Source organism: Haliotis rubra, unplaced genomic scaffold, assembly GCF_003918875.1.
Source record: "Haliotis rubra isolate DU_JTF1 unplaced genomic scaffold, ASM391887v1 Scf419, whole genome shotgun sequence".
Classification (NCBI taxonomy): Eukaryota; Metazoa; Mollusca; class Gastropoda; order Lepetellida; family Haliotidae; genus Haliotis; species Haliotis rubra.
Window position 1 is genome coordinate 42,451 of NW_025767101.1, and position 12,303 is coordinate 54,753.

The 12,303-nt window shown below is 39.1% G+C and overlaps 1 protein-coding gene across 1 annotated transcript; it reads left to right on the forward strand.

The window, feature by feature from the left end:
• The first annotated feature begins 1,474 nt into the window (after window positions 1–1,474).
• LOC124288467 (orexin receptor type 2-like) lies at window positions 1,475–3,541 on the forward strand. The gene is made up of 2 exons (XM_046724987.1): window positions 1,475–1,495; window positions 2,231–3,541. Exons 1-2 carry the CDS (start codon window positions 1,475–1,477, stop codon window positions 3,539–3,541), a joined length of 1,332 nt encoding a protein of 443 aa, XP_046580943.1.
• Window positions 3,542–12,303: the final 8,762 nt, after the last annotated feature.

Consider the following 12,303-nt stretch of genomic DNA (forward strand, 5'->3'; position numbering starts at 1 on the left):
AGCCAGTAAATATCATCTTGTATGTATGATCTTTCCTCATTCAGCAATAGGCCAGCACATATAATCCTCTAAATATGAACTTCCTCTTTTAGCAATAAATCAGTAACCGCAATCGTGTAAATATGAACTTTCCTCATTTAGCAATAAGCCAGTAAATGCAATATTGTAAATATGATCTTTCCTCATTGAACAGTGAGCAAGTAAATATCGACCTGTAAATATGAAATTTCCTCATTCAGCAATGAGCAATTAAGTATAATCTTGTAAATATGAACTTTCCTCATTCAGCAATGAGCCAGTAAATATGATCTTGCAAATATAATCTTTCCTCAATCAGCAATGAGCCAATAAATATAATCTGGTAAATATGAACTTTGCTCAATCAGCAATGAGCCGCCAGCAAATATAATCTTGTAAATATAAACTTTCCTCATTGAGCAATAGGCTAGTAAATATAATATTGTAAAGATGAACTTTCTTCAATCAGCAATATGCCAGTAAACATAATCTTGTAAATATGATCTTTCCTAATTCAGCAATAGGCAAATAAATCTAATCTTGTGAATATGAAGTTTCCTCATTCAGCAACAGGCTAGTTAATATAATCTTGTAAATATGAACTTTCCTCAATCAGCAATAAGCCAGTAAACATAATCTTGTAAATATTATCTTTCCTCATTCAGCAATAGGCCAGTAAATATAATCTTCTAAATACGAACTTTCCTCAATTAGCAATGAGCGAGTAAATATAATCTTGTAAATGTGAAGTTTCCTCATTCAGCAATAGGCCAGATAATATAATCTTGTAAAGATGAACTTTCCTCATTCAGCAATGAGCCAGGTGGTTATAAAACGGCAATTTAGTTTACCACTTTCTACAATGGCATTCAGTTTAGCATTCAATGGTTATAAGTTTAGAGTGAAATCAAGAAGAAATCATCGAGTTTTGAGTCGAGGGAGGAGAGAGACTGATGTGGAACCACTTCAGCTACAGTGAAGTGATGTTTCTTCAGTGACGACTTGCTGGCATACTTGCATTACTAAAACAGACTAAAGCCTTAATCCACATTGTCCTAAGGATTAGTACGGTTCACTGATTTTAATCCCTAACAATGCAGGCAAATGGAGAACACCTCGGTTGAGAGTTATCGTTCCAGTGGTAAGGCCCAGTAGTTGGTTGGGTCCCCACGTAAATGTTGACTCTGAGTTAATGGCATAATGGTAAATGCTGACTCTGAGTTAATGCCATAATGGTAAATGCTGACTCTGAGTTAATGCCATAATGGTAAATGCTGACTCTGAGCTAATGGCATAATGGTAGATGCTGACTCTGAGCTAATACCATAATTGTAAATGCTGACTCTGAGCTAATGGCATAATGGTAGATGCTGACTCTGAGCTAATGGCATAATGGTAAATGCTGACTCTGAGCTAATGGCATAATGGTAAATGCTGACTCTGAGCTAATGCCATAATGGTAAATGCTGACTCTGAGGTAATGCCATAATGGTAGATGCTGACTCTGAGCTAATGGCATAATGGTAAATGCTGACTCTGAGCTAATGCCATAATGGTAAATGCTGACTCTGAGCTAATGGCATAATGGTAGATGGTGACTCTGAGTTAATGCCATAATGGTAAATGCTGACTCTGAGCTAATGGCATAATGGTAGATGCTGACTCTGAGCTAATGGCATAATGGTAGGTGCTGACTCTGAGCTAATGCCATAATGGTAAATGCTGACTCTGAGCTAATGGCATAATGGTAGATGCTGACTCTGAGTTAATGCCATAATGGTAAATGCTGACTCTGAGCTAATGGCATAATGGTAGATGCTGACTCTGAGATAATGCCATAATGGTAAATGCTGACTCTGAGCTAATGGCATAATGGTAGATGCTGACTCTGAGCTAATGGCATAATAGTAAATGCTAACTCTGAGTTAATGCCATAGTGGTAAATGCTGACTCTGAGCTAATGTCATAATGGTAGATGCTGACTCTGAGCTAATGGCATAATGGTAAATGCTGACTCTGAGATAATGGCATAATGGTAAATGCTGACTCTAAGCTAATGGCATACTGGTAAATGCTGACTCTGAGCTAATGACATAATGAAAGCACGCTGACCACCATGCAAGAACAGTCAACGTTTCTTACTAAGGATTCAGAGAGTCATGACCTAAATAGATGTTAATCAGAACAAAGCTAATTGTATTTACTGTTTCAGGTCGTCATTGATGTCCAGAGGAGACGAACAGTTTTCCCATCGGTCATTCAGATGTTCCAGCAGTCTCTGCACATGATGGAGAACCCCCGTTTCCAGAACGACCTTAAGACTTTCCTTCGTGACTACGACGATCGTTACGCCCTCCAGGTTCTGCCCGCCATCTTGTGTCTTGCTGTTCTGATGTTGCTAGGCTTCTTGGGGAACTCGCTTGTCTGTTACGTGTACATTGTAAAGTTCAAACCAAGCCCCACCAATAGATATATAATAGCCCTGGCAATATTTGACCTTATCAACTGTGGCATATGCATACCTCATGAAATAGCTGACATGAGATATAGATACACATTAGCACGATACGGCTTGTGCAAGGTCATGCGAGTAATCATGGCATTTGTATCGTATGCGTCTGGGTCCATTCTCCTAGCTGTAGCAGTGGACAGGTACAGGAAAATTTGCCGACCTTTTCAAAGACAGCCAACATGGTTAGATGCTAAAGTCACAATCGCTGTGTGTTCAGTCATGTCTTTGATTGTCGCCTTACCGGCTGCTATTATCTACGGTGTAAAGACAGTGACCACAAACAACATCCACATCAACGGTTCAGATTGTTCGATATCAGACGACTACAGAGGGACGCCATATCCAAGCATCTATAATGGTGCTCAGTTCTTCATTTTCGTGGCTGCTACACTATGCCTTCTTGTCCTCTACAGCCTAATATGGAGGCAGGTTGCTAGACGTAGGACATTCTTCAACAAGAACAGAACCAGGCAGAACCCAGAGCAGCAGTTACACAAATCTATTGTGTCCTTCACTGTCCAGTCTCATGCTCCTGAAAACACGTGTGCAGCGTCAGAATCGAGCCCACCAACTGACGAACACCTTCGTCAAGGAGAGTCTGAAACAGATGAAGGAATGGGTTCCTCGAAAAGTACCTCTACTGCCTTGGACCCACCAGAAGATGTCCATGTTGCTAGTACGCTAAGTACACATTCATCGTCAAGAAACAACAAGAGGTCACACAAGACACTGTTTATGTTGTTTCTGATCACCCTTGTATTTGTACTGAGCTTTCTTCCTTATCTGTGTTTAATGGCGTCCCAAACAGCCTCTAAGGAAACGTTTGCAGGCATTCAAGGAACTGGGACAGTGCTGTACAGTTTGTTCCTGAGGTCGTATTTCATCAATAGTGTCTCCAATTCGATTATATACGGCTTTTGTAATCTGTATTTCAGACGGGAAGTTAGACTCCTGTGGAGAAAGGTTACATGTTATGCCACAGGTGCGGTAACTGAGGGCTCGTCACGCTAAAGATCCGGCTTCCATTCAACTCATGTGTATACTGTGTGAAGCCCATTTCGGGGGTCTTCCGCAGTGATATTACTAGAATATTACTAAAAGCATCGTAAAAACATACCCACTCTTACTATCCGAAGATGCGGAATATGTGACTGTCGCAGTACACAGAATGTACATTAGAAAAATATAGCTAGTTAGTGTTTCTTGAATATCTTTTCAAACCAATATCATAACAGAACGTCATGGGTATTGGAGACCAATGGATCTGTTGCCGAGACTGCTGAAGAGGTCATTTGACCTCAGGATACACTATTTACTGGAGATGATCCATGTTACAATACGTGCTGCCAGTGAAACAGTTTGCTTTTCTCTGCTACAACCCGCATTTTTTATCTTGAAACTCTAACCGATGTACAAACTGCCTCAATCTCACTTGCAAACAAGCTTGTGACACATTTCAGCCTTTTGTTATGTTGTTGTAAGTCTAACTCTTACACATGCTGAATGCAACCAAGTCAATTTCTGTTTCATGTGAGTGAAAAACTTTATATAATGGAACTTAATTAAGCATCCCCATGTTTTAGAACAGTGATATGAACAGAAAAGTGTCAGAATGTTCATGCTTCTTGGACAATAGTGCCTGATTGATTGGTGGAAGATTGGATAATGACTACAGACAAACCTGCAAAATGTAGGCAATGTGTTAAACTGTAGGCCCTGTACGTAAGAAATGTCAACGCAGTGGATTTTGTGGAACAGCCGATCATAGAAAACAAACTATCCTGGGATGACACGTGATGAGATAGTGTCGGATCCCGCGATCTGTATAGGACCCTTGAAGTCTACTGAGGTCTTTGACATCAGAATATCGTGTATCCGCCACGTGCCTGGATGTCAGCCTCCACAACAGGTTGAATTATTACTCAGCACATGGTAATGCTCTCAAACGACCATCCGGAACATGAAGCTGGAACTTTCCTTCACCTGACGAGTGACTTCGTATCCAGATCCGAAGATTCCAGCGCCGTCGAGCACAACATCCTCCTAGACGTTGCCTTTGATGTTCATGAGTCAGAGTTGGACGTCTGATGATCCTTGGGGACCTCAAAGCAAGAACCTTGAGACAATTACGCACTGTCTTGGTTGATTTGTTTGTTTGTTGTTTTACGCCGCACTCAGCACTATTCCAGCTTTATAGCTGCGGTCTTTTAATAATCGAATCTGGACCAGACAATCCAGTGATCAACAGTATGGGCATCGATCTAGGTTATTGGGGTACGATGACATGTGTGGACCAAGTCAGCGAACCTGACCACCAGATCCCGTTAGTCGCCTCTCACCACAAGCGTGGGTTGCTGAAGACCAATTCTAACACGGATCATCACTGGACAGTCCCAATGAAAGTCTTCTCCTCGCCATATTTACATGTATGAATGGCACAGATAGCATATTTAATTTTATACGCTCAGGCAGAGATACTGCTTTTCATGATATCACATGGATGTGGGCTGCGTTTTAGCAACACTTTCAAACTGAAATCTCGTGTTTCATTATCTGAAATGTGCTACTAACAATGGTACCGTTGACACATCATCATCAGCGACAGCTACATCACTATGATGAAATATATAAGGGAGTGTTTAATTAAGTTCCATGCGAATGTCGCCACTTTGGCGTTCAAAACAACTTCTATTCGTTCGCCACCCATTTTTACTAACCTGTTTTGAAGTAGGCGAATTTCTTTCCTAGACCTACAATGTTTTCCATTGAAAAATAAAAGGAAAGTATACGGAGTTAGTTCTTTTTAAAATTTGAAATTGCATGAATTTTAATATATTTGAGATACTTCTAAACATTCGTAATCAGTTTTTATAACACATAAACTACCTTGACCACAATCTCCCCCTATTTTTAGAAAAAATGCAACTAAAAGTGACAGATAATTTGCCACGTAAATTAAGTGCAGACGTATACGAACTCAAGACAAATTTGAAACTACTTGGCCCGACACGAAATCTATTTGTCACAGGTTTGCATATTATGAATACTGTTGGTAAGAAGTTGATTTGATTGATAAGTTCTAGTACAGAATAGTGTTCCGTATATTTAGTTCTACTGTGTTGCCTTTTTCGCTTGTAAATCTAGTTCTCTTAATAAAATTTGTTGATTTGCCACTGATCTTGTATGGTCCTTTACTTATTTCACAAGTACGTTCTATATGTACCGAATTCTAGGTTAGCATACTCCTTTCAACTTGGGATTCAAAAATTCATTCAACTAACAACAAGATCGTTTTATTGTGGCATTTGTATCGCTTTCTTTGTTGTTGGTAAGTTTTAACTTTCAACAGCATTTTAGTTGACATGCCGGCTTCATGTGAGACGTGTCACCCGCTGTAGCTTAGTGGACAGAGCGTCTTCCTGGAGAGGGCAAGGTCGGTGGTCCGATCCCCGACGTGTTCTCGCAATGACGTCAAAAGATGGTATTCTATGGAATCGTAGAAGGGACATTGCCGCGTTGTCGAACTGTCGCACTTTGGTTAATTTTGCCTCTTTTTGCTTGTTTTTGTAAGGACGGCAATGCGGCAACGCGACAAATGTCCTTTCTGGCATTCCATAGTATTCTGCTACCATGCCCGTCGCGGTGTAGATTGGGGGATAAGAAGGAACTGGTCAGCTCGAAGCTAGTACACTGTGTCTAAGTAGGGTATCCATTTTAAACTACGGCTGTGTCACACTACGCTTTAACAACATGGCTGCCCCATCACCCCAGCATGTGTAGCGGAATCGAGAACTAAGATCTGATTTAAACAAGATAGTTCTCTTGTGTTTCTCTGGCTCCAGGAAGCCAGTTTGTTTCATAATAAAGATTTGATTTTGCCTTATGCTTCGTGTATTGTATTTAATCAATCCTGGTTTAATCTAGCTAACCCCGGATGAAGATGAAATGTGGTTACCTCGGTTGATGAAGGTATGTCACGAAGAACATATCTCAGCACAGAAGTTTTCCACTGAAAATCAGTTAACAACGAACCATATGCCTCTTAAATTACAATCTCATCTTAGCCAAGCGCCGGTGAATACATATATGTTCACTATTAAAGATGTTTTCTGTCTGTCTGTCTGTCTGTTTGTCTGTCCGTCCGTCTGTCTGTCTGTCTGTCTGTCTGTCTAATGTGTTAGTTTAAGTGAGTGTGTGTGAGTGATGGTGTTACTTTGTGCTTGTTAGAGAGTATTTGTGTTTTGCGTGTTAGTTTGGTGTTAGTGTGTGTGTGTGAGAGAGAGAGAGAGAGTGAGAGAGTGATCGGGTGGGAGGGGCCTCTGTTCAGCCCACTGAAGTGCAAGCTGTACATTTCAAGCATATCCATACAGTTTGAGGCATACAGTTTGAGTATGATTTTACGCCGCTTTTTGCAATATTCCAGCAATATTTTCGCGAGGGACACAAGAAATAGGATTCACACATTGTACCCATGTTGGGAATCGATCCCGGGTCTTCGGCGTGACAAGCGAACGCTTTAACCACTAGGCTACCCCACCGCCCCTGACAAGTTTCGAATTATGACTTACGACGAACTTTGACATGTATATGGTCGCGCGCAGCCACTGTCATAACAAACCTGCGTGTTCAACATGCTAGCCCAGACTGTTCATTGTGGGGGAATATTCGATTTCCCGTTGACTTACACAATACTCATTTGCATGTTTTGTTCAAGGCCGCAACTTCTTCCGCTTGCCAACAGCTAGACATTTTCACGGCAGACCGATAACTCAAAGTGAGTAAAGAGGTATATTAATTCGTTTCCGTATAAAGTGATGCTCTCATGCATCACAAATGAGATATACGATATCCCACAATAAACCTTCCTCATCACCAACTTTTTGATCTGTCTACAAGTGATATTGCTCTGAAAAATATGATAGACACTTTGAGCCCAGGCTAAGTGGAAAAACTACTGAAATTTGAAGTCAAGCTGGAGATTATTTTATGAGCAATAATCAACACATGATTACAGCGACAAAACCATTCCAGAATCGTGAGACATGAGTCCGACTGAGTGCAACTACGACAGTATAATAACCACTGATGGGTATAAGGAATTACATGGGATGTCATTTTCGTCACAGATTTGGAAATGCCCCTCACAAGTCTACCCCAAAACGTTTTGAAAAATAACTATAGCATTAATGTTTGTAACCCTGATTGGACCTTCACATTGTGAAACATGGACACAACTTAAAACTAGAGCCGTTGTAACACTGAGCGACATAATGGGGATCATGGTTGACCAGAAACTTGACGTCTAAACGATAGAATACATGCAGCGGTTCAGTGGACTCTTCCATTTCTACGTCAGGTGGGTAAATCTATGAAACGGAATTCATAGTTACGCATTTGGAAACTGATCCGAAGAAGATGCCTACGTCTTGATTAAATATCCTGTCGTCAAATTTCAGTGGGATGTTATCAGTAAGGAAGTTCATCGTATCACTTGTTTGCTTCAGTTTCGGGCGATATCTGATTTCATTTCTTTACATATTGTTTTCAGCCCTTGAATATTGTCACGTAACTATAAATGTAGTCACTGCTGTTAGTGTCAAATCCTCATAGGATCTGTTCTCCCCCATGTTTGTCAAGATGAGCTTCAGTTTCTTTACTTTAGTTTGTAATATCGAGTCAAGTATCACACAAGGAAGTAAGGAAATTGATATATTTATACAAGGTTTTCATTCAAAAGCATCTTGGATCTGGAATAAAGTTTATACCGCGTTCACTCCTATTCCAGGCATTTCAGTATGAGGAACACTAATATTTAGAATACACTATTCATAAACCCCGATTCGTATACATGAGGAAGTCGATCAGCAGCGAAGGAAGCACATCCAGTGTCTTTTAATGAATAGACTGGGTAAAGTAAAAACAGAAAGTGAAAACAGATTGTGACCACAGCTGAAAAGATGGACTCAACTGATACCCTGCAAAGTCTTCAAACGGTAAATATGAAAACACATATTTCCACATTCAGCAAAAAGCTTGTAAAGACAATACATGATTGTAATTTCGTAAATGTGAACTTTCCCCATTCAGCAATAAGCCAGTAAACATAATACATGATTGTAATCTCGTAAATGTGAACTTTCCCCATTCAGCAAAAAGCTTGTAAACACAATACATGATTGTAATTTCGTGAATGTGAACTTTCCCCATTCAGCAATAAGCTAGTAAACGTAATACATGTAATCTCTTAATTGTGAACTTTCCCCATTCAACAATAAGCCAGTAAACATAATACATGATTGTAATCTCGTAAATGTGATCTTTCCCCATTCAGCAATAAGCTAGTAAACGTAATACATGTAATGTCTTAATTGTGAACTTTCCCCATTCATCAATAAGCCAGTAAACATAATACATGATTGTAATCTCGTGAATGTGAACTTTCCCCATTCAGCAAAAAGCTTGTAAACACAATACATGATTGTAATTTCGTGAATGTGAACTTTCCCCATTCAGCAATAAGCCAGTAGACATAATACATGTAATCTCTTAAATGTGAACGTTCCCCATTCAGCAATAAGCCAGTAAATATAATACATGAAATGTCGTAAATGTGAACTTTCCCCATTCAACAATAAGCCAGTAAACATAATACATGTAATCTCTTAAATGTGAACTTTCCCCATTCAGCAATAAGCCAGTAAATATAATACATGAAATGTCGTAAATGTGAACTTTCCCCATTCAACAATAAGCCAGTAAACATAATAAATACGATCTGAGTACCTGTTGTACAAAAACATATTACTTCAGTGTGCTTGATACTGTATACTGGAGCAGCAGAAGCCTTTTCAGTGGCTTAGTTTCTGAGATACCCAAACCAGCATAACCACTTGCTCTTATGTGATCAGAAATGATGATCTACCACTACTGTGAATGAAAACCCATGATGACATTTATCAATCATTGGAGAAAATGCTAAGTATCTTAATCCCTTAGCAGGTTGCGCCGTTATGTGTGTGTTCCAACACGAAATGATCGGCATGTACTTGTATCCATAAGCTGTATTACATAAATAATACATTATCCACATCAAGCTGAGGTATATGTGAATACTTCCTGTGAGTTGGAAAGAGCAATAAGGATCCATTGATGTTTTATTAATATGATTTTATACAAAAAATATAGAAATGTTATTTGTACCTTCTTATTTCATACACACTTGTATCTTTTTGTTGAAACTTGTGAGTATCCTAATTCTGCTAGACAGACAAGCTGAATATATCTAGACTCTACAGGGCAAACAGTAAGAAAAGACTGATTTTAGACAAATAATACGTTTTAAAATGATATTTGCTTAACACAAAATAAAACAAAATACACCCCAAACATTTGTAAGGCTCCATTTAGAACAAGTATCAAGCCAATGAAATACCATGGCTACATCATTATGACAACTTTCAGCTGAGTACTTTTGAAAGTCAGCTGAAATTATTGCTATGCAAGTAGCTTTAATCAAACAACTTCATGTCCCCTGCTACTGAAAAATGAAGGAGAAAGCGTCCATATTTTCAGAAACACCGAACCATTGTAATGTTTCAGTGGGGAATATCCAATGGTGTCATCATCATTTACCTTCTAAGATACATATAGGAGTGACCTCTTCAGCAAGCAGGCAACACAATACACACTTCCTATGTGGGAGTCTATATTGTATTGAAATGCAGGAAGACAGCTGACCAGCAGTTCAACTGTGTTATTCAACCTTATCTTCATGGCAGCACCAACTGATCTATCTACTCTGTTCACTACACTGAATAGAACCAAGGAAGCCATCAATTCCCTAAATCAACAACAGATAAAGCTTTATTCATGAAAAATGTAGGCCATATAATGTATATGACAACAGTTTGCATAGTAGATATACATGGACAGCTTTCTAACGACATTAACATCCGTTGATGCCAAAAGCATGTTATATTTATCTCGCGTAGGGTATGATATAAATTTAGTAGGCATGTACTTCTCACACAAGCCATTACAAATGGTATTCATCTTCGATATAGCCTTCATTACACACAGTGCACACCCTTTTATCTACAGGAGTATTAACATATCTGCCTGTTACTATTTTGAGTCCATGATAACTGCAACGAAATTGCGCCTTGGTCATGAGGAATTTTACAACTGTTAATTGTTTGAGATATAAGTCAGTTCCGAAGGTACCTTTAAAGAAAGTGTAATTTCTAGTTTTAGAACTGCTGAAAAGGAATGCCAGTCTTGTTCAAACGAACATTTTAATCTTGCCATAAGTTCTGCGATAAAGGATTCTTTACTACTTTCTGTTTGTGACTCTCATACCTTGCCAAATCCAAGTCGAAACAGTAAATACATCAATTTGGAAACCCAATTATTTTTACCATTATTAGCTGCTTGTAAAAGCATGTTATAACACTTCTTTGGATATCTTACATTAGGCATATATAATAATCTAATCCAACATTTTATGGGACGTTTAAATGCGAAAATATACAAAGGGTACCTGCCACATTCACCCAGTACTGTGTAAGTTGGTGTATATGTCTTCACTCAAAGGACGCGTTTACTCGCAAACATATGAATGGTTTCTATATTTGTTACGCTATTTAACCCCCACACCTCAGACCCATAGAGTAAAATAGGCATAATTGTAGTGTCAAATATCCTGAAAAATAATTCAGACGGAATTGGTTTAAATCTATGTAATCTCCTTAATATACCTAACAGAAATTTTCTAGCCTGAGCAGTTGCACTTTTGGTATGTTTATCCCACGACAATGTTTTAGTAAAAGTAATAAACAAATATTTATAGAATGGCACGCACTCGAGACATTTCTCTCCAGAATGCATTTTTCCCTTCTCGAGAGAATACCCCCATTCTTGAAAACAACCACTCTTAGTCTTTTCCAAATTAACTGTTAACTGATAATTAGTGCAATATGATTCAAGAATGTCTATTCTTTTCTGGAGACCAAAGACTGTGTCAGATTTCAAAATGACATCGTCGGCAAACAATAATATGAACAGTTCAATCATCTCTGGATGAATCTGGATACCGGGTTTACATGTGGATTCAATTTCCTGTGCTAATAAATTAATAAAGATAGAGAACAGATAAGGGCTGAGGACGCAGCCCTGTCGTACACCCAAACCACAGTCAAACATATCCGAATACATATTATTATACTTAACACATGGACGTACTCGATTGTATAAAGCTTGTGCTCCGTTTAACATTTTTTGGAGAAACCCCTGTCTTTATCAACACCATCCATAATTTCGACCTATTCACTAGATCAAAAGCAGAATTAGGCATGAGAACCAGAATATAGAAGCCAAAATAATGACACTCCTGTATGCAACCAACCGTGGGAACTACTCCCTCTGCTTGCCAGTTTCACTGCTGCTGATGAAGACCGACAGACTTGGTGGAAGCATTTCAAAATAAGGACTTTGTTGCAAAGGTGTCTCGCTTAAAGCTCAATACTGTCGTGATGGACTTTACTGTACAGACAACCAACAACAAGATACTGAAGGGTGCGGGAGGGAGAATTGGCTTGACACGTAGAGGTTCAGGTCTTGTACGATGATGTCTGGTTTGTCCCATGACTGCACATTACTCCACAAGGTTCCAAAGTGTTATATGTCATGCTGGCCTGACAGACACTAACAACACTTCCCAATACCATGCAGAAGGAAAAGCCGCGCAGAAGGTGATATACAGCTTTGAAATAGAT

Excerpts from the sequence above, each read along its gene's own strand:
- LOC124288467 (XM_046724987.1), top strand. The coding sequence starts at position 1,475 with ATGGTAAATGCTGACTCTGAG. Across the intron at positions 1,496-2,230 it reads TGGTAAATGCTGACTCTGAG|GTCGTCATTGATGTCCAGAG; the intron begins GTAATGCCATAA and ends TTACTGTTTCAG.